The following is a 20,795-nucleotide window of genomic DNA, read 5'->3' as shown; positions in this document are numbered from 1 at the left end:
GAAGTCCACAAGTCTTAAAGCTCTCAAGTTTGAACACCCCTGGGTTTTTTTTTCTAAAGGGTTAGGGGTGCAAGCGTCTTGTAACTTGACAGCTTTAAGACTTGCACACTTCAATGGCAGAGTTCCTGAGCCAACATTTTGGTTGCTAAGCAAGAGCGTTGTTAAGTGAGTTTCACCACAATTTACAAGTTGGCCACAGCCACCCAGTCACATGGCTGGCAAGCCAATCCCACCCAGTCACATGGCCAGCAAGCCACTCCCACAAAGCAGGCCACACCTACAGAATAGGTTCTAAAAAAATTTGAAACTCACCACTGTTTTGTGAGCTTGCAAATAATCAAATAATCTGTATCTACACAATATACTTATGTTTAAGCTGAGTTTGTTCAATAATCAAACTGGCTAGGATTGAATAGTACATTTGGATACAAGGCATTTGTCTTCCTTTGGTTATTTAAATATTTGAAAATATTTATAGAATTTATAGAACATTTCCAATACTTCATTCTATAGATTAAACATATAGCCTTTAACGGTTTCACAAAAAATATCAAAATCCACATTTATAATGTCAGAGTAGGCAAATCCCATTGGTTAGAGTTGATGTGTGTGGTAATTAATTTTATGTAATCAGACTGTTTTCATTGTATGCTTGCTTGAAACTGCCACCAATTTTAAAGGAGATATTTTCTAGCATACACTCACTTTGGAGTTAAAAATACCCTTAGACTGATTTAATTTTTTTAAAAAAAACCTAGACTGATTTAATAAACTTAAGTTATCAATAGCTTAAAAATGACAATTGCTTATGGTATTACTGTGTTTCATAGTCTACTTTCTACCGCAGGGATATAAAAGTACATAGCTTTAGACTTACAAATATGTATGTACATATGTTTAATATCAATCAAACAGAAGGCAAGCGATTAGAAGCAATGTTAAGAGGCAGTGTATAGCGCAAACCCCTTTTCTTTGTCTTCTATCCAGCACCCAAAGTAAGTTAAATGGGCGGGATTTAATTCCGCAGCGGAAGTGCTGGCCCCTATAGGGAAGCGAAAGTTAACACGGGAGCGAGCTTTCCTGATTGGTTTTCGCAAGCCAGGCAAAACAAAGTCGCGAGGTTTTGACTGATTAAAAACTTCAGCTCTTGAAGTGTGCATCTTGGATAGTAAGTCTTTCTGTTTTGAAGTGGATTTTTAATTAGGGATAATTTAATTTCTTTGATTAGTGTGCGGCTTTGTTTCAAAACAAATCGGAATTCGGATTGGTTAACTGTACAGCACCTAAAGCTGACTTTGTATCGAAACATTTTATGACGGTACTTTGCCCTAGAATATATCCGTCGAGAAATACAGCGAACTATCCGGAAGAGGTTGTAAGAAATGGATTCTTAAATATTTGTATTTTGGTTTTTCTTGAACTCATTTCGGACGGAAGAGAAATCAGTGCTTTATTTATCAGAGATGACTTCTGAATGACCTTCGATAAGTCTCGGTAAAAAGAAACAGGGTTTCTCAGGTTTGTGCGTTTAGAATCTGTGAAATAGCCTTTGTTTAGTGTATAGCCCAGTTGCTTCAGTATAACTTACCGTATTTCTCTCATTTGAAGCAAAAAAGAAAAAACTATGGAAAATCAGAAATTAAACCTTTGGATAATATTTGAGAATTTACTACTTCAATCTGTTTTTATGTTTTTAGGAAATTAATTTCCATGATTTGTTATTAAAATATGCAGGATATTCTTCTGAATAAATATGCCTTGAATTTTTGTTTTGTATAATTTGACAGAACTCTTTTGTATTGTTTTGTTTAGCTGAAACCTCGATAAGAACTTCTTGCATGTTTAAGTTAATTTATTAGATAAATGACAATGATAGACATACTTTCATAAGATATGTGGTACACTCTACGAGATCTCTGGTTGCCTTATCTAGGTACTGAGTAGAGCTACACCAAGTTAGTTTTGAAAGATTATTTTACCATTTGTGCACATGAAGCAATAACCTTTCAAAACTAACTTGGTCTAACTACATTAACCTCAGAATCATGAAAGGCAGCCATATCAAAGGTTAAATCATAGCACTTGCCATAGCTAAAGTAGCATGATTTACTTAACCTAATATAGGTGTGGTGGTGGTTATACAAAGGATTGAACCATAAAGTAATCATACCAAGTGGGTTTGTATGATACACTGATCTAAAATTTGGCTGGCTAGTTTATTTCTCTGTGTGACCTGCAGGTACAGGTAATCCTCAATTTATAACCATATGTTTACTGATTGTTCAAAATTACAACAGTGCTGAAAAAAGTGACAACCAATCCTCACACTTAAAACCATCATAGCATCCCTATAGTTACATGATCAAAATTTGGGCTCTTGGCAATAGGCATATACTTACAATAGTGGTAGTATCCTGGGGTCATGTAATAACCATTTGCAACCTTCCTAGCAAAGTCCACAGGGGAAGCTTAACACCCACACAATTCATTTCACAACTGCAGGGATTGCTTAACAATCATGACAAAAAGTCATAAAATTAGGCATGAAAAACTGCCTTAAGCAGAAATTCTGATCTCAATTGTGGTTGTAAGTTGAGGACTACCTGTACAGCCAATGTAACAAGACTATCTGCACTGATTTATTATGCTTGAGAGGGCTCAGTAGTCCACTTTATCATGGCTTAGTGGCTCATGGACTGATTGGGGGGAGGGGCTATCTTGCCTATTGATTGACACAAAACAAAATTTCTTTTGGCAGGGCAGTTTAGAATTGATCATTGCAACAATGGACATCTGATAGTACCTTGCTGATGCTGACTCAATGCCACAATGTATAATGTTTCTATATGGAGTATTCAAGCTACTCAGGAGTAGGACAAAGCCTAGAGTTTTCCTTTGTTTCTGCAAACAGAATGATGAGATTGGCTTTTCCATTTATTGGAACACCTTGGGCAACAAGTAGCAATACAAATCAAGCCTCCCCTTGATTAACTCCAAAGCTGGAGCTGAAAAGTAATGATTTGGTTCAAACATAACATTTTTATTTCTATGCTATGCTTACAGTCAATGACCAAGCTATTTTATGTTATAAAGCATGTCTGATCAACAGAGTTGGAAGAGACCTTGCAGGTCATCTAGTCCAAGCCCCTGCCCAAGCAGGAGACCCTACATAAACTCTTTTGTCCTTTTAATCTATACCACTAAGATCTGCAAAAAATAAAATAAAAGGGACACTATACCACTCTGTATCAGTTCTGTCATTTTCCAGACCACATCATTCCATTTACTTTTGTTCCTAGTTTTCTGGCTCTATCCTAGCTTCTTCCAATAAGCAGTCAGTATTCTATATAATGAGCTTTTTCATTTTTTTCTTAATTAGTTTGAGGCTTCCTTCCAATCGGGGAGGTGCTTGTTCCATTCAGCCTACTGAGTTTTGTAAATATTTCTTTACAGTATTTTGTTCTGTTTATATATTGCTGAATCAAAATAATTCATAGTGGTTTAAAGCAAATCAGATAAAAATACTGTAGAATTAAAATGCAGGGGCAAACATCATTGAAATCAAAATAGTAAATAATTTAGAACAATAAGAATATAAAAGGTGAAAAAAACAATGCGGGCAAAATTTTTTAAAAAAACCCAAAGTATTATACAGGTATCTTATAGAAGCAAAACGAACACACGAGTGGCCTTAAATAATTATTGAGCTCCTTGACAAATTAAGAAATGATTGAATATCCTTTAAAGATATTAAGTCTGTAGAATTTATTCAATGAACCTATCCAAAACAGTGCATTAATAATCGCACTCTTATTAATGTTTGTCTTTTTTACCATTTAAGACATAAACTATATTGTTACATGCAACTCAAGGAAAAAGAGGAAACTGAATGCTGAAAGTATCAGGATGAACTTCTTTGCACAAGAAAGGGGAAGTTGAAACTTTCCTATTTTTTTAAGGAATCAGCAAAACAATAGTGAATGCATGCCTCAGCATTCCAGTATTACTTATAGAAGCAGTACTAGAAATACTAATTAAGAATAAGGTCCTCCTCTCTTCAACCCATAAAAAAGGTAACTCATGCTCTTCTATCTGTGAAAGGCTACTTGCAAGATCAAGTCAGTAATGTTAATATTTTGAGGAAACTACTTTTAGTATAGTCAATGCACTAAAGGTCTGTCCAATTAGTGTAGACGGACTAATAGAGAACACAAGAATATAAAAAAAAACTCTGCAAACAGCACCGAAATAAGTGAATAAAAGGAATTGTTTCTGCTCTAATATGTTTCATTGTGTTTGAAAATAATTCTGTTCTAGCATATGTTCTGATCAGAGGTTGACTGCTAAACAAAACAAACAGAACATCTGTTATAATTGGTATCTGTGTTTGCATGCTTACAGTGCTATTTAAGTGAAGTCTGCCAATACCCAGGAGACTTAACATTTTTCTCTACATCCTTTCAATTAAACCTTTATTTATTCTAACCACAAACCTGATTACAGATATGTTACAATCTGTTCCATGTACACCATGCATAGATAAAATTTCTGTTTTCTGAGCAGTCTGCTGTCCAGAACAGCAGTGGAACCCTAATCAGTTCTCTGCATTTCATCTGAAAGCCATATAGTTACAAGTATTCTACACAAATCAGATTATTGTTTGGGCCATACAGGTGTGATATCTGATGTGTGTAAGAATGCTTTCTCCTTTCTCACTATTGGTTTGGGATATCTTCCCAGAATATGTCAAATGATGAGAGTCCTTATAGCATTATCCAACTCTGCCAATCTCATCTTCAATGCCTATTCAAACACTGCAATTCTATATTGTCATATCATTTTCAGGACCTGTCTGAGCAAAGCAATCAGAGATGTTTGCAATTTTTTTTTCATGTAAGTACTCCATAACCTGCAAAATGAAGGAAAACTAGAAACCTAATATATTCCATGATATCACTCTACATATAAATTTGCATATCTGCAGTAGGATTGGAATATGTACCAATACAATGATGCTGAAATAACATTTCTGAGTGTCTAAATAGCCAAGAAACTTATAAAGAAGGGCATTGCCCTTCTGTAATATATTTCTAATAAACATTATTAAGTAGATATTACTATTAATGTATTTTATGAGAAAAAACTTTCTGTTTTATTTACTGTCCAGAAGAACCTTTATAAGTTGTAAGAAGTAGTGATGTAAATGATTCTTTTCCTTATTTATCAGTGTTCTTTTAAATACTTATGTACTCAGATAACTATGGTAAAGTGTTAAAATGTTCTTGCATAAATTGACATTCTAATTCTGAGTTAGCAGAGATTATTCGTTGTAGCAGTACAATTATGTTAATCTATGGCAGCAAAAAAATCAGTCATCTGACTGTACCTTTCAGACTAACATACCTTATTAAAAGGCATAATCTTTCCCAAGTTACAGCTTATTTCATCAGATACCTACTTTGCCCCAATATCTACACCAACAGCACTGTTTCAGACCCTTATGTAATCTGTATCCAGATAACCAAGCTATCTTCACCTCCACCTCACTCCAATTTAAATTTGCATCTGATAAAATGCTGCTCCTGAATGTTTATACAAGATGGTATTTGTTTAACAACAAATCCAGCTAACTCTTCAAACTTGTAACAGCACTGAAGGAGTGGTAGTTATGACCAGTTCTTGAACAATCACAGCACTTCTGCAGTCAGTCACACGATTGTGATTTTAGATTATCAGTGTCCCATGGTCACATGATCACCATTTGCAAACTTCCCTGATGGATTCCCACAAAGTCAATGGAGAAACTTTCAGGAAATCAGAAGTTGTGATTATGTGCGGTCTTTATTTAATGACCTTTGCTTAATGATGATAACTAGGAACTTCTATCATTAAGTGGGGCAATCACATCACCCTTTATGACACTACCTTATGATGCATGACTTAACTATCAAGATTACAGTCCACTTACTATCTGTACCTTTTAATAAAATCTGTTAGTTGGAAAATATGCTACCAGACTCCTTCAGATTTCTAATGTTATAATCCTAATCATTGTTTCTAATTAGAAACTTAAAACATGTATACCTTATATAATTTTTTAGCTTTTTTAGATATTTTGTTTAAAAAGTAATAATATAGATTTTGTTGATGGAAAGCAAGCTACTTGCTTTCCATCTCCTGAATGAATGAGAAAATAATCATCAGTATTACATTTTTTTCTTTTCCTTTCCTTCATAGATATATTGCAAATAAACATGAAATCAGTGACTACTTATGGTTTGCTTGTTGAATGTTTTTGGTTTGCTCTGTTTTGTGGATCTGCTACACATGTATTGGCTGATAGGTAAGTAGCCTGAAATGAAAACTTTAAAGACAATGACATTTAATTTTACAAGAAGTCCTGAAAATGTTTATCCAGTATCCAAACAGATTAACATCCAGATAGTTTGCCCATTTTTGGAAATTAGCTCTCCTTTCCCTCTGCCTTTTTCTTAAATATAGTTCGGGGATTTATCAATCTTCCATTGTAATTTTGAAACATGGAAAAGGGCTCCTTCCTGTTTGACTAATGGAAGTGATTCTTTTGGCAGGAATCAACTGGTAGCAGTTCTGTGCTTCTGCCTGCTATTTCAACTAAGTATGTCTGCATCATGAACTTAGGAAAAGATTAAAGTTAGCTCCTATACTCCAGGATCAGAAAACAAGGTTTATTGGCAAAAGAAAAAATAATAATAAAATGTTAAAAGGTACCCTCTAAAGATCCTGAAGTCAGTAAAACAGTTCACTCCTCTATCAGTCTCATCAAATGAATCTGGGACTATATCTACAACACAATTGGCTGATCAGACATTATAGGACTAAACTAACATTATGTTCTTAGGTATGCTAGTTAGATGCTAGAGTTCAACAATATCTGAAGGCTATGTTTTTATTCCTTGTTTTCAAGAGGCCTTGAAGGAGGAAATAATTGCTTTTTGTGGTTAAAACAATTGGCTGTAAACTAAAATATATTTAATATGTATCCAGTTTACATTTTCTGATACAATGCTCATGGTTTCTCCAGTAAGGGTATTTGCAATTGTATAATGGATTATTATTAAAGTTGTTTTAACACCATAGAACAAATGTAGTTATACTTTGTTTAGAAGTACAGTATTAATTTCACCAAAAACTATCAGCACAGAAGATCCCATAATTATTGTTTTATGAATAAGGCTCATGTAGAATTGAAAAAAATGTGTTTATTGAATTGCATTATGTTTTTTCCATTCTAAAATGAAATACCTCAGGGTTTTTTTTCAGTATATGACAAATGCTTGTGACATGATCGGACAACATTAGTCTATGTTCATACAATATGATAATTCACTGTATAGTTTTCTTAATCTCACTTTTATTAACAAACTGCAGTAAGATTTTTCATACAACATGAAAACAATTAAACATGGTTCGTAAGACACTAGGGAGGGTTTACCTACAAGCTAAGCCAAAGGTAAATATATGTCAAACTCATTCTGGCTTAGCATATTGAGTACATTCAATTATATCGATCCATATAGCGCTAAACTGCATCTTCATCTATATCTTTGTGGTTTCCACTGTAAATGTTGACTTTGTTGGAAACTGAATATGAAGACATGTGTAAGTAGTCCTTGATTTACAACTATTCCTTTAACAACTGTTCAAAATTGTGCCCCCACTGAAAAAAATGACTTATACCCAGTTCTCAAACTTATAACTGTTCTAAGATCTCTGTGGCATGTGATCAAAATTAGGCTACTTGGCCACTGGCATGCATTTACAACAGTTGCAGTGTTCTGAGTGATGTGATCATGATTTACACCCTTCCCAAGGCGCTTTTGACAAGCAAAGTCAATGGGGGGAGCTGGATTCACTTAATCACCATGTGATTCACTTAATGGCCATGGTGATTCAGTTATAAACACAGCAAAAAAGGTTGTAAAACCGAGATGAATACAATTTAAAATACTATTGCCAGAAAGAGTTTAGTAGTTTGGAGAGAAATTGTTGGGTTTGTTTGTGAACTATACCAGGAAAATGTTACTACAGAAGTGTTATGCCTTTGGAATGTTAAGTATCTAAAAAAATAATTTTAATGTATGTCAATTAGTGTACATTTAAAGTGACAATAAAGTTATTCTAAGTCTAAATATTTTATGTTTCAGTATTCATCATAAGTGGGAAAAATTATACTTAGTTCATCATTGGCCAGTGACTGTATGCATGGTAAGATCTTCTTAAATGGATGTAGTTACTTTGCTATCTATAAGCCTATATTAAAATATTTATTTTGCTGTATCATGAAGAGGGTGCAAGAGATGAGAAGTATTACTGAGATCTTAAACTTTTGGCCACTGCACATGACTAAAATATCTATATTTAAACATGAGGAATTGTTTTGAATTTTCAAATAATTTTAAAAAATCAGACCTTGCAAGTTTCATTCCGTGAACACATCTATTGTCTATGCAGAGAGCACCTTTATTTCTTGCTTGTCGCTTTTGACATGGGCAGTCTAATGTCTTTCAAATTACCTCTTTCTTAGGAAAGTCTAGTTTTCAGGCTCAAACAAATCCAACTATAAGCAGCTTTGATATGCTGCAGTGAAACCTACTTATTTTATTCGTGGGTGAAATTAAAAAAAGAAGGCCTGTTAGAAACTTCTTGGTTTCTTTACATCATAAAAGGAGAAGCATATACCGTACAGGGAAAATCCTGTCAGCTTAAATTAAGACATTAAGATTCAGTCATCGTGTACTTCCTTTTCTTGCTATAAGATTTGAAGCAATTTAAAAATATGTGAATTTCAGGTGAGCAGAGAATAATCTTGGGGATTGCTAATACTAAGAACTGAAACACTTAGTGAGTATTTCAATGGGGAATTTGCCAGAATCTCCATTATAAAGATACATATACCACCTAACTTAATACAAAAGCTGGAATAAAAGTAGAGTCTTCACATTCTTTTGGAATAGACCTCCTGCTGTACATTGACATTTGCCCTACTGTATTTTTCTGCACTGATAGACATTGAGATCCCCAACATCTACAAGGTACCATGTGATAATATTGGTTACTTTGTAGAAAAAGCCAAGCTAATATCTCCGTTCACTGGCTATTGTGAGCATATCTTTTCCATTAGACTTTTTGTTAAGCTTCAGAACTGCTTCTCTGAATTGTACTGTTGATCAGAATACTTGGAAATAGCATGAAGGTTTTCTGCTTTTAAGTGTCTCTGATGCCATAGTCAAGGACTGAGCTCTTGAAAGCAATGAATTTTCCCACTTATTTCCTACTGCACAATTGGCTGAATTCCTGCTCTTCTCTTGCCAAAATAAATGTAACACTTACTGTTGACTGCAAATTGAGTTTGTTTTTAATGAAGGGTGTTCTGCTAGTTCAATGAAATATTGGTGAATATGAAAAATGGCAAGCATTTTATGACTCATATTTAAAGTAGCCTAAAAAAATGTTTGGAGGAAAAAACAGTTGTGATGGGATTTACAACATTCTTTTTATCATATGAAGAATTGCCTGCCAGAGGGTTTTGTTAAGCAATTACTACTTTTTATAGGACTCTGTAATTCTAACATGGGAGTATTGCCTTCCTTAAAATCAGGTAACAAGATCGTTTACTTTTAAACCATAGCTTTTACTTAAATATTGCCATATTCTAAACCAACTTAAATCATAATGCAAAAGTAGGCTTTTGGTAGCTAGATGGTACACTGCATGTTCTGAAAGGGAGGGGCTTCAATGGGTAGTAAGATGGAGTTGAAGGGGGGGGGGGTTTAAAAAAATGACATAGTTTTTATATACTGGACCTAGATGGGATTCTAATTCACTCCTCCCTACCAAAATGGTTTGGATCTATATGTTCTCCATTTCTGGATTTCAATTAAATTGTCTTATGTGATAGTCTTCCACATAAGAGCCAGCTACAGCCATTTTTAACAATAGGAAAGCATTTATATTTAGGAAAGAACTTTTTAAAAGAAATTTAATAATTTCATAGAAAAAAAGGATACAATTTCAAAGCATTTATTTGCTATATCTGTATGTTATATCAGAAAGTTTTGCAAAGCTAGCAGTCAATATTAACATAAAATAAAAAGCAATCATTTCAAAACTAATAATTACCTTTCCAATATTATAAACAAAATTGACAACTTCAGAATAATGTGAAAGAATTCAGAGACATGCACCTGTCCAATTCCAACCTTCATTCAGAACAAACATTGTAAGGGTGGTTAATTTTTATTTGGTCCCAGATGTCATCTTACATGTATGATGATCATTGCAGTGAATATGGTCGGAAAAAGTTTGCAAAGCTAAAAGGGTTGTTTTTAATATAAGGAGTAAGTAGAATATTTTACTTATCTTAGTAAGATAAATGCTTCTAAAAGGTGCTAAAGAAAAAAAAAACCTTGACAAATATGAAACATGTCAGAATAACACAGGGTTGTTTTCTTAAAACCAGAAATATACAACTGGTTTCAAACACCCTTGGCGTACCAGCCCATTTTGTCATTAAATGGAATACTTCATATGACAAAGTATTGATTCAAAATAAAGATAATTTTAGATAAATTGTTTATTAATACATTTTAGATACATTTCAAATTACTCTGATTTTATCAACTTTTTTTTCCTAATACTAGGTATTTTGAAGAGGCTATTTTTAAAAAGTTTACCAGTGTTTCATTTTTATGAAAAGGGGACCAACCTTGCGAGGTTTCCAGTATTAGCACTTCTTGATGAAATAAAGCTTGCTAATAGTATTTCCATATAATTTTGCTGGTTTGAGATTATAGCACAGCAGAGGTAGAACCAAATCCTTCACCACTCAGTCTCTATACACATTCAATGTAACATTCCAGAAAGAATGGTAGCTGGAGAAATTGCATCAAACTGTATTGTTGGTTCTTTCTCCCAGTTACAATATGGCCCATGAATAATTATGAGATGAACACTATTTATCAACTTCAACTATTAGGCCATTTATGGGAAGGTATTTCCTAAAATAATCCACAAAGGCCTGCATAACCTAAGTCCAGGTTATTGGTTGACTGTCACATTCAGTGTCTCACTGAAGTTTATTAAGCGTCTTTTAAATTAATAAGTAAAAAAGGACTGCTGTGTTCCAAAATAAAACATTATTCTTCCACACCATCTTTATTTACTTGAGCACTGTTGAACTACATCAAGACCCTGTAGATTGTAGATAAAAATATATCATGATGGATAAGAACATTCCAGGAAGAAACTTCCTCTTTCTAATTCATCAGGAAACGATTAGCTTAAATTACTTTCTGCTTTTTCTTCTGGACAATGTGGCAACATTTTGGAATACTCAGCTTGGGATTGCCCACCATCATATTTATCTTGTGAACAGGAACCTCTGCTATATTTTGCAGATGTTGTGAGGTTGTCTGTCAGCCCAATTGGATATTGATGATTTCTTCTTTTTTTCCTTAAAACACTCACCTTCTACGCTTGTACAAAAGTTTGACTCCAAGATCTAAATCAAAACAAATAGATTGAATTCATGCTGAATCATTAAAACAGATGCCTCAATCAAATCTGAGACAAATTGAAACAACAGTCAGAATTAATAATTTGAATCACAGCTGAATCAGACCCTATTTTTCCCATTCTGCATAAAAATGGTTTTCCCTCAATAACCCATTATTTTGTCTAGATGAATGAAAATGAATGCAAAGAACCACCAATGTACTGGACAATCCATGGATTCTGGTAAGGTATAAGTTTGGGAGAAAAAAATCTTGTATTGGTAGTCTTTCTAAGTTCATAGTATCTTATATTTGAAATATTCTGGTCTGATGCCCACAGAAGGTGAAAGTTTTTATTATATGATAAGCGATTTTTTAAATAAATGATTTGTTATTATAAATTGTGGTAATCCATGAATCAAAACACTTATATGAAAATACCAAGATTTCTAGGTAAATTAAAATTTAATATTCCTTTTACATTTATAAATAGTTTGGTTTATTTACTGGGATTTGTTTGTCCCCAAAAAAAGGAAGTTATGGAATCACTAATTGTACATCTCTATGCTAAATTGCTATGATATTACATTATATAATTTTTTTCCATGGTCTCAATTTTTTTTTAACCTTTATGATATCGAATAAGGTACGTACTATATCATCTGTCCTTAACTCTTCTCAAAACAATCCTGTGATGTCTCCCATTTCACAAGATATATGTTAGAGAAGGAGAATGCATTCCACTACCATTCAGAACAGTTGGTTTTTCATCCTTTGCACTCTTGTTCTGCTTCTTCCCCAGGCCTGATAAAGCTGCAGAATGTAATAGAAGTTGGCACTTCAATATATCTGAAATTAAGGTATGAATCAAATAAATTGTAGGTACTGAATACTTGAAGAAAAACTATAATAATAATTAAGTCAAGAATTTGACTGGACTCAGAAAAGCTTTAGGGTATTCTGCCAAAGAGGTATTATTTATTAATACACTTCAATCAGCAAACGTTTATTACCAAACCAGGAACTAGAAAAAGAGGATGACTCCTTCATTCTTGAGTCCCTTTTTAAATAATTTGCAGAGTTGCCTACAAATTCCAATATTATCATAATCACATGTTAACTAAAGCTGTTATGTGAAGTATTTTATAGATAAGAGGCTATTTTATACAGCCAGTTGGATGTAGTGGTTAAAGTTCTGGTCTAAAAATCAAGAGATTATGAGTTCTAGTCCTACTTTATGCATGAAAGGGGGGCAGTCACTCTCTCTCATTCCAGCTCACCTCACAGGGCTGTTGTGGAGAAAAGGTTATGTTCGCCATCTTCAATTATTTATAAAACAATAAAGGGATTAAAATCTAATAAAATAAAATACTCATTGAAAAAAATCTAGATGGAGTTTGCATCATATACTTGCTTTTTAATTTTATAGGATTTTTTATATTGCTAGGATTTCATGGAAGACATGAACGAATATTGGCCAGATATACTACATACAAACCATACTTATTTCTGGTGAGTTGTGTCACATTTAACCCTATTGATAGCTTTGTATAAATGCTTAATTTTAGTTGCCTTTCTAAATGAAACACATTAGGTAACAATAGGAGTCAGATATGCAGATAATACAAACTATGGATTTCTGACGATTAGTTTGTTTCAGCATTCATGCTTTCTCAAATAATATACTGTATTTAGGCATATGGATGGTATTTTTGACCCTCACGGGAGTTCAACTGTAAAATTCAGTTTTAATGTTTTCAGTCAAACTCATCTTTAAAAACATTTAGTTAAAAATTATGGCATTAATTATGTCCTGTTACATTATTTTGTAAAGTATCCAGTATATTGATTATTTAAAGAAATCTATTAAGCTTGCATTATGTGTAATAGACTGTACTGTGAGTACTTTGGCTCCAATTCCATAAAGCTACTTAGGAGCATGACAAATACTATCTTGGCACATTAACATAGCTGTAACTTTAACTAGGATTATAAACTGCCCTTTGCAGCTACTGCACAATTCCAGAAAAAGATATAACTCATATGTTTCAGAAAAAGGTGCTATGTTCATATCCCTGTACTCTTCAAAGCTACTTTTTGGAATCGAATTTGAATAATTTCAGAGCTCTAGTATGCAATATCCATTGATTCCCAGTAAAGAAAGGTAAAAGCTTCCCCAAGCCAAACCTGATTTTAGGAGACTACATGAACATATCCATGTAAGATTTCTTCTAAGTACAATTTTGACTGCACCTTTTTGTGCTTATTTTTAAAAGATGAACAGATATATTGTACCAATGGCAAGTAATTTTTAAGCACTTGGGGAAGTGCTTAAAAATTGTGAAGAAGCAATCTGACTGCATCATCATTCAGATCATTAACCCTAATTTGCTGCATCATTATGACTGCCTTTAGCTTTTCTGTTTAAAATAGAAGTACATATAACAAAAGCCCAAACTAGGCATTAAAGGAAAATGAGTTAATACTTTATTATATTCTCTCTACTATACAAAAATCACCCCAGACTGCTTGCCTTTTCATGGGAACAGATAAATAAGGTTCTATGGCGCTTAAAAGGGGGGGCGGGGGGGCGGGGAAGAATCTCTTGGACCTGTGCAGCAATTCAAGGCTATTCCCCCATTTAGACTCCGCTCTGCCTAGCTAGGCGTTTCCCAATAATATATAGCCTATTAGTATGTAACTCTTTAAAGAGCCACAACTTTCCCAGAATCAGAGTCACTATAGAGCACACTCACCCAATCCCTGGAGGATGTGCTTTGTTGAACACAGGAGTGTAAATGTAACACCTATTTCCAATTTACTGAAGCTGCTTTAAACACTGCAAACAGGTACTATATTCATACTCCTGTAAACTGCAAAGCTCATTTTACAAATCATTTCTAAAATATTACATAGCCCTAACATGAAATAGCAATTAAGCGAAGATTTTTTTTTGAGAAATGGCTGTTTATGTATTATGTATGCAACGTCCTTGATGTGCTACAAAATGAATATTTGTTAGACACAAGGACAAGATTATTTTTTTTTCATTTGATAAAATAAAAACAAAGATAGCTTTTCTTCACAGTTTGTGGTTTCCATAGTTTCCGGTTCCACATGAAACATGATTGCAGCATGTCTTCTCTTAAATGCTAAGCTTTCTTGCTTTTGAAAAGCAAATTCAGAAGACTCCAAACTGTTTCTGGTGTCTTAACCATCACACCTTCACTTCTCTTGTCATTTAATTTAAATTATTCATAAAAAGAAATCCTTTTCTCAGCAGAAAGAGACCTTTTATCCAAGACATTCGTATATACTAGGGAGATAATTTTATATATACAAAGGAGTTTGTGAAATACACATTTAGAGTTCCATTTATAGCAGGGGTGTCAAACTCGATTTCATTGTGGGCTGCATCAGGGTTGTGTTTGACCTTGGGGGGATGGGTGGGCATGGCTGGGATGGGCATGACCAACGTTTGACATTATTCATGTTGGTGGCCCGGGCGGGGCTGAGGGGACCCATTGCCTCCAGCGAAGGAAGGTGAGACCAGGGAGAGCGCCAAACTCTTGTCCTCCAGAGGACCCTTGCCGTCTGCTGGTGGCCAAGTGCTAAGGCAGGACTTCCTCCTTCCTTCCCTCTTTGTTCTTTCTTCTTCCTTCCCTTCTTTCCTTTTGCCTTCCTTTCTCTCTTCCCATCTTCCCATCTTTTTCCTTGTCTTTCCTCTTTCCCTTTCTCCTTTACTGTCCGTTCTTGGATGCTCAAATGCAAAAGGGGAAACATTTCTCCTTTTGTTTTGTTTGGCCTTTGGGTCCCATATTTGGCATGGATGGCCTTCTGAAACCCTTTGCCAGCTAAAATGGAGCCGGGGGGCCACACACATTTTCACTGGCAGAGGCACTGTGGGATTGTCCTTCACTGTTTCCATGGTTGCCCTGCGGGGCCAGAATTAAGCACCCCTGATTTAGAGCATCCCTAAGGAATAATAGTTTGAGTTGCGCTGAGTTCATTGGAGTTGAGCAGTCAATATATTTAAATAAATAAGTAAATAAGCTATAAAAGATGTTGCAGTTGCAAAACATGCATTATCATACAGAAATGTAAAGATATTACCTATTATTAGATCTGTTTTATCTAATTGTCTCTCTTAGGAAGAACAGTTACTAAAGCTGGCTTTATGCTTGAATTTTCTAGATTTCCAATGCAATGACCAAAGTGGTAGAATCTTGCCTAGACTCACAATTGAGATTTTCTTCTCAAATAAATATTAGACGATTACAGAATTTTTGTATAGTTTTCCAAATACAATGGTGCTTCAAGATACTAGTTATTTTTTTAACCTTTTTTTCTTTACATAGGAGACATGAATGGGAAAAACATGGGACATGTGCAGCTGAGTTAGAGGCTCTTAACTCACAAAAAAAGTATTTTCAGAAGACACTGGAACTCTATAGAAAAATTGACCTTAACAGGTGGGGAAATTATTTTCTCAGACTCACTACTAATCTTACTACATGTAAGACTCTCTGTTAACGAGTATGCAATATTTCATTTATTTACAGAAATAAAAGTGGTTCTTATATCCTGAGTTTGCCAGGTATGTAGGGCTTAGCCTAATGCTTCCTTAAAGGTTAGAAGTTGAAAAATATTTGTTCAGGGAAGTTGCTGATACATAACAAAAAAATTATAGCATCACTTAGTCTTGAATCTATTGGTATTGCTGAGATCTCTCATGAGTCTCTGTGTTGGTGGGAATATCCCAACTCTAGGTATTATAGCAGTGATTCAACCAGGGATAACAACCGGTACGCTGAGCTCGCACTTTGCGTGCTTGCGCAGTAGGTTAAAACAAAGCTAAAAAACTTACCTTCTACTGCAGCTGAGGCGTGCCAAAACAGCTGAGGCGCAGCAATCTGCTTTGCTGCGCCTTTCAGCTGGGCTAAAAAACAAGTAACTATAGGTGAGTACAGCCCAGGGATGGGGGGGCTCACCTGAAGTTTGGAGTGAACCGGTTTGCTCTCAACTGATCTTCGGAGCTACCAGTTCACCCAAACCGGGCTGAACTGGTAGAATCCCACCTCTGGATTATAGTATACCATGTGTCTCTGTTCTCTTTAATGTAATGAACTTCAAACATCCATGAAGTTTGGAACCAGGAAGGATAAAAACAGACAACACTAAGTGCCAGTCCAAGACAATTCTGGCTGAAAGCATTTGTTCTGCATGTGATTATCAAATATAAATATTAAATGAACATGAGAAATTTAGATACCGCGGATCAATAAATGAAATGCAATTCCTCAAATTAGTCATCAATATCAAACGAGAAACTATTATATGTGTGCACATACAGTATCCTTGAGACAGATAATGAAGAAAACCGGAGATGAGGGACACAGCATTTTGGAAAAATAGTCTCAGTTGGCATAATTTGAAATATTTTGTAAATATTCAATTCTTGTAGGTTGCTAGCTATTTCTTTTCAATTTCCCGTCTGGTGGGTCATCGTAAAATATGCACAATTACTTGACTAATGCCTGCATTTGGTCAAACTACATAAGCTAGAAGCTTTGTCTAGCAGCCTGTCTGCCCTAACACATTTTCCTAATAAAGAATCAGTAAAAGGGCTTTCAGGGCTCCAAGCATTCCCTGAGAGATACAGCGGGAATCTGTTTTTAGAAAATTGATGTCATGTAATGTTAGTCAGTGTACAATGTATAAGTAGCCCTAAAATGAGTGGGTTATTTTATGAACATTGTAAGGTTTCACTTATTCTATGGGTTATCAATTCAGCATTACTACCCCAATGTTCCAGCTATATACAATAGGCCTTATAACAATTTTTAAGAGAAAGTGAGCAACAAAATGTAATACTAGTCAAACAATGTTGGATATACTGTGTAGACATAGAAGACTTCAAGAATTTGACTTCTTGAAGTCTTATATGTCTTTTCTATCTAATCTTTTACATGTGGGAAAATAATGATGAATCTCCCTGTTGTGTAATTGTATATAGTGAATTCTGTCTTTTTAATGCTTGATAAGAGTTCTTTCTCTTTCAGTGTTCTCTCGAAAGTTGGGATAATACCAGGCTCTACCTACTATCAGGTGAGAGAAAAGGTCACTCTGCATTGCATTCTGCAAAACTGTAGCCTTTAATTGTCGTTGTATAATACTTAGTGGTGATGAGAATCTAATTAAGTCTTTCCACTGAAGAATTCCATTAGAAGAACAAACATATCTAATCAAAATTCATTTCAGGAAATTTAAGGGTTAACTTTGGGAAGAAGTATGAAAAGAGACAATTCTATTACAAATGCAGACTTTCATCTCACAACTTGTGTGTTATTATTTTTCTTATTTTCATACAGAGTTTTCATAATTCTAGACTATGAAAACACATATTTTGTTAAACAGATGCTTGATTCTTTTTATGTTATTTATTTCATGTTTAAATCTTCAGCTGACAGTCATCAAAGAAGCCCTTGAAAGATTTTACAATATAATGCCAAAGATTCAGTGTATTCCTCCTGAAGAGGTACATATTTCTCTTAATGCCTGTCTAGTTAATATTTAATCATTCTTTTTTAAAAACATTGTTTTAATATTTGGAAGTTGAAGATTAAACACATCTAGTTATTTAATCATTCTTTCAGATACATATTCAATACAGACTCATCAGTCTGCCCTCAATAATGATGAAAATCCCTTCCTTCCTCCCTTCCTCTGCCTTTCTCTCTTTCTTTCCATCTGTCCAGATTTAGACTTTAAATGGGAAGTAAAAAACGAAAGAAAGTTAAAACTGCAGGTAGCTAGCTTTCATATGATTTAGGTTTATGGCAATATGTAGATGAAATATTTCCTTTTCAAATATACCTTTGTATATATTTCAGATCTGTTAGTTTAAAACAACTTTTAGATGATCTAGAAAATATGAATGCTGAGGTCTTTTTTTGGACTTCACCCAGTGACATTTTTGGTCACTTTGTTTGGCTGTTTCATTGATGAGGTGGCAGCCAATGCCATTCGGAAAACTGATTCTGTCAGTTCTCATTGGTGGTATATTTGATGAAACTTGAGAAAACATTTTCTAGAGTTCTACCTAAGTAGAAAATGCATTGCCTTTTGCATCTGTTGACAGAAGCTATTATTTTTATGAGATCTATTTTAGGTGTATGGTTTTTAAAATATTTTCAAGGAACAGCTTCATTCTGAATACTTTTAATGCCATTTAACAGCAATAAAATATAATCTAAGAAATCAATATGCATTTCTAAGTACAGTTTGTTTATGTAGAAGATTGCTGACATCAAATTGTGCTCATTTTTTTTTTCTATTGCTGGGAGTTCTGTTTTGAGCAAAATAGTTCATAAAATTTACTGCTATATGTCAAAATAGACTTAATTTATATCTTGGCCATCTATTTCCGATCTGAAAAAAATCAGCATTATTCCAAGTAGTAGATATTAAGTGGTGCAGGGTTTCCTGCCTAAGCAGGAGGTTGGATTAGAAGACCCCCAAGGTCCCTTCCAACTCTGCTATTCTATTCTATTCTATTCTATTCTATTCTATTCTATTCTAAGTTTATTGTGTTCTTTGGTAACTATAAATGTAGTATATCATGCAGCTGCAACTGTTGGCTTTTGAAGATTAAATTCATTCTGCTGAACTGCCAACCACTGAAATATCAATAATTCCTTTATAAACTTTCCTATATACGTTTTCTACGGTGTTGTTTTGTTTTCCTTCTTCAGGGACGGCTACAAGTAATAGGCCAGATTAAATTCTGCTTTACCAAGGAGTTTACTCTGAGAAATTGTACAGAGGAAGAATCTGGTTTATCTTCTGAAGACAACTTTTTCAGACCAGAGGATCTGTCAATTTGCAATGATACTCTGACTTATTACCCTTCACATATGAAAACTTACAAACATTTTTTTGCAAACGATGTTGTAATTTAGGAAAGTTGAACTTTTTAAAGTTCTGGTGGGGAACAATTATGCATTGGATTTATATAGCAGGGCCATCTGTGAAGCTAGTATTAAGAGCTTTCTTTGTGTTTTGATTGATGACTGTGATGACTGCTTGTTTCACTAAAATTGCTGTCCATAGTATATGAAGTACTCTTTCTTCAATAAAATTGGCTTATTTTTCACTTTTCTCAATTTTATTGGGTGTTGTTTTTAAATCAATATCAATTTCAAAATAATTGCAATCTGTTAGTGATCTGCAGTGTTTGTGTCAAATTTATTTATCTGCCTTTTTTTTTTTGCATAAATTTGTATCAAATACAAGATTGTAGGAATTCATTAAGAAAAAGTCAAAGAACCAGAACAGTAAATAGCCATCCTTTGGAGCCGTATATTATATATTTAAAAAACCAAAACAAATGGTAAGCATATAACTGCCTGGCTTGGCACAACAACCAAACAGGACAGTTAGGATTTCAGAAAAAAACAGTTGCAACCAGCCTGCCTTCCATTGAAGACCTGTATCTTTCACGAGCCAGAAAAAAGGACTGAGAAAATATCTACAGACTCCTCACATCCTGGATATAAACTGCTTCAACACCTCCCCGCAGGATGCTGCTATAGAGCATTGCAAGCCAAAACAACTAGACACAAAGATAGTTTTTTCCCTTGTGCCATCTGCTAAATGCCTTATAACCACAATACTGCCTTATGTCTAAGGATATTTATCCATGGCTATGGGTTTGCCTATATTATTATTATGCTTCTCATCTTTTCTACTACTTTCTCCTATTCGTATCTTATGATTATATTACTTTGCTGTTTATATGTACACTGAGAACGTATGTACCAGAGACAGATTCCTTACGTAACAATCATACTTGGCCAATAAAGTCTTGTCTTCTTCCTATTTATATTATTTCTATTCAACATCAACATACAGCATCAAAAAAACTGCTATGCTATAATGTGTATGTAAGAGTAAAATACTCTAGAAAGAACAGAGTGGTGGAACCTTATCCTTTCATTTTTTTTTTCTAGAAGTACCTTTCCTAAAAATTGCTCATGATTATATATCATTAAAAATATTCATTGATGCAATGTGATTCAGGCTTTGTACTTTACTATTGAGTTGATAATTAATCAGCCACATACTATTCAGTTTTCTTTCTATTCATATTAAATTATTTGGCGTTACATAATTGAACTGAACGCCATGTCATTTTCCAGAGAGAGGAAAAAAATTGGTCCCTATAGCAATAATTTTCTTAAATGTCAAGCTTCCCTGAAA

The 20,795-nt window shown here is 34.2% G+C and overlaps 1 protein-coding gene across 3 annotated transcripts; it reads left to right on the top strand.

Moving 5' to 3' along the window:
- Positions 1-1,012: 1,012 nt before the first annotated feature.
- RNASET2 (ribonuclease T2) lies at positions 1,013-19,694 on the top strand. 3 transcript variants are annotated; one of them, XM_081944730.1, is made up of 10 exons: positions 1,013-1,168; positions 6,238-6,343; positions 8,187-8,247; positions 11,723-11,778; positions 12,337-12,394; positions 12,982-13,046; positions 15,893-16,006; positions 17,597-17,642; positions 17,998-18,072; positions 19,289-19,694. In XM_081944730.1, exons 2-10 carry the CDS (start codon positions 6,255-6,257, stop codon positions 19,493-19,495), a joined length of 771 nt encoding a protein of 256 aa, XP_081800856.1. In that variant the 5' UTR covers positions 1,013-1,168; positions 6,238-6,254; the 3' UTR covers positions 19,496-19,694. The 3 variants fall into 3 exon arrangements, with proteins under 3 accessions (XP_081800856.1, XP_081800858.1, XP_081800857.1); XM_081944732.1 differs by lacking the exon at positions 1,013-1,168 and adding an exon at positions 1,194-1,494; XM_081944731.1 differs by lacking the exon at positions 1,013-1,168 and adding an exon at positions 1,195-1,518.
- The last annotated feature ends 1,101 nt before the right edge of the window (positions 19,695-20,795 follow it).

The sequence above is a fragment of the Natrix helvetica genome, assembly GCF_964273705.1.
Source record: "Natrix helvetica genome assembly, chromosome: 2".
NCBI lineage: Eukaryota > Metazoa > Chordata > Lepidosauria > Squamata > Natricidae > Natrix > Natrix helvetica.
The sequence above is the reverse complement of the archived record's forward strand: the minus strand, read 5'-3'. Positions and strand labels throughout refer to the sequence as shown.

What these genes read in the sequence shown, in the direction of transcription:
- RNASET2 (XM_081944730.1), top strand. Translation starts at nt 6,255, where the DNA reads ATGAAATCAGTGACTACTTATGGTTTGCTTGTTGAATGTTTTTGGTTT. An exon ending in TGGACAATCCATGGATTCTG is followed by an intron (nt 11,779 to 12,336) that starts GTAAGGTATAAG and finishes CTTCTTCCCCAG; the next exon opens with GCCTGATAAAGCTGCAGAAT. An exon ending in AGTGTATTCCTCCTGAAGAG is followed by an intron (nt 18,073 to 19,288) that starts GTACATATTTCT and finishes TTCCTTCTTCAG; the next exon opens with GGACGGCTACAAGTAATAGG.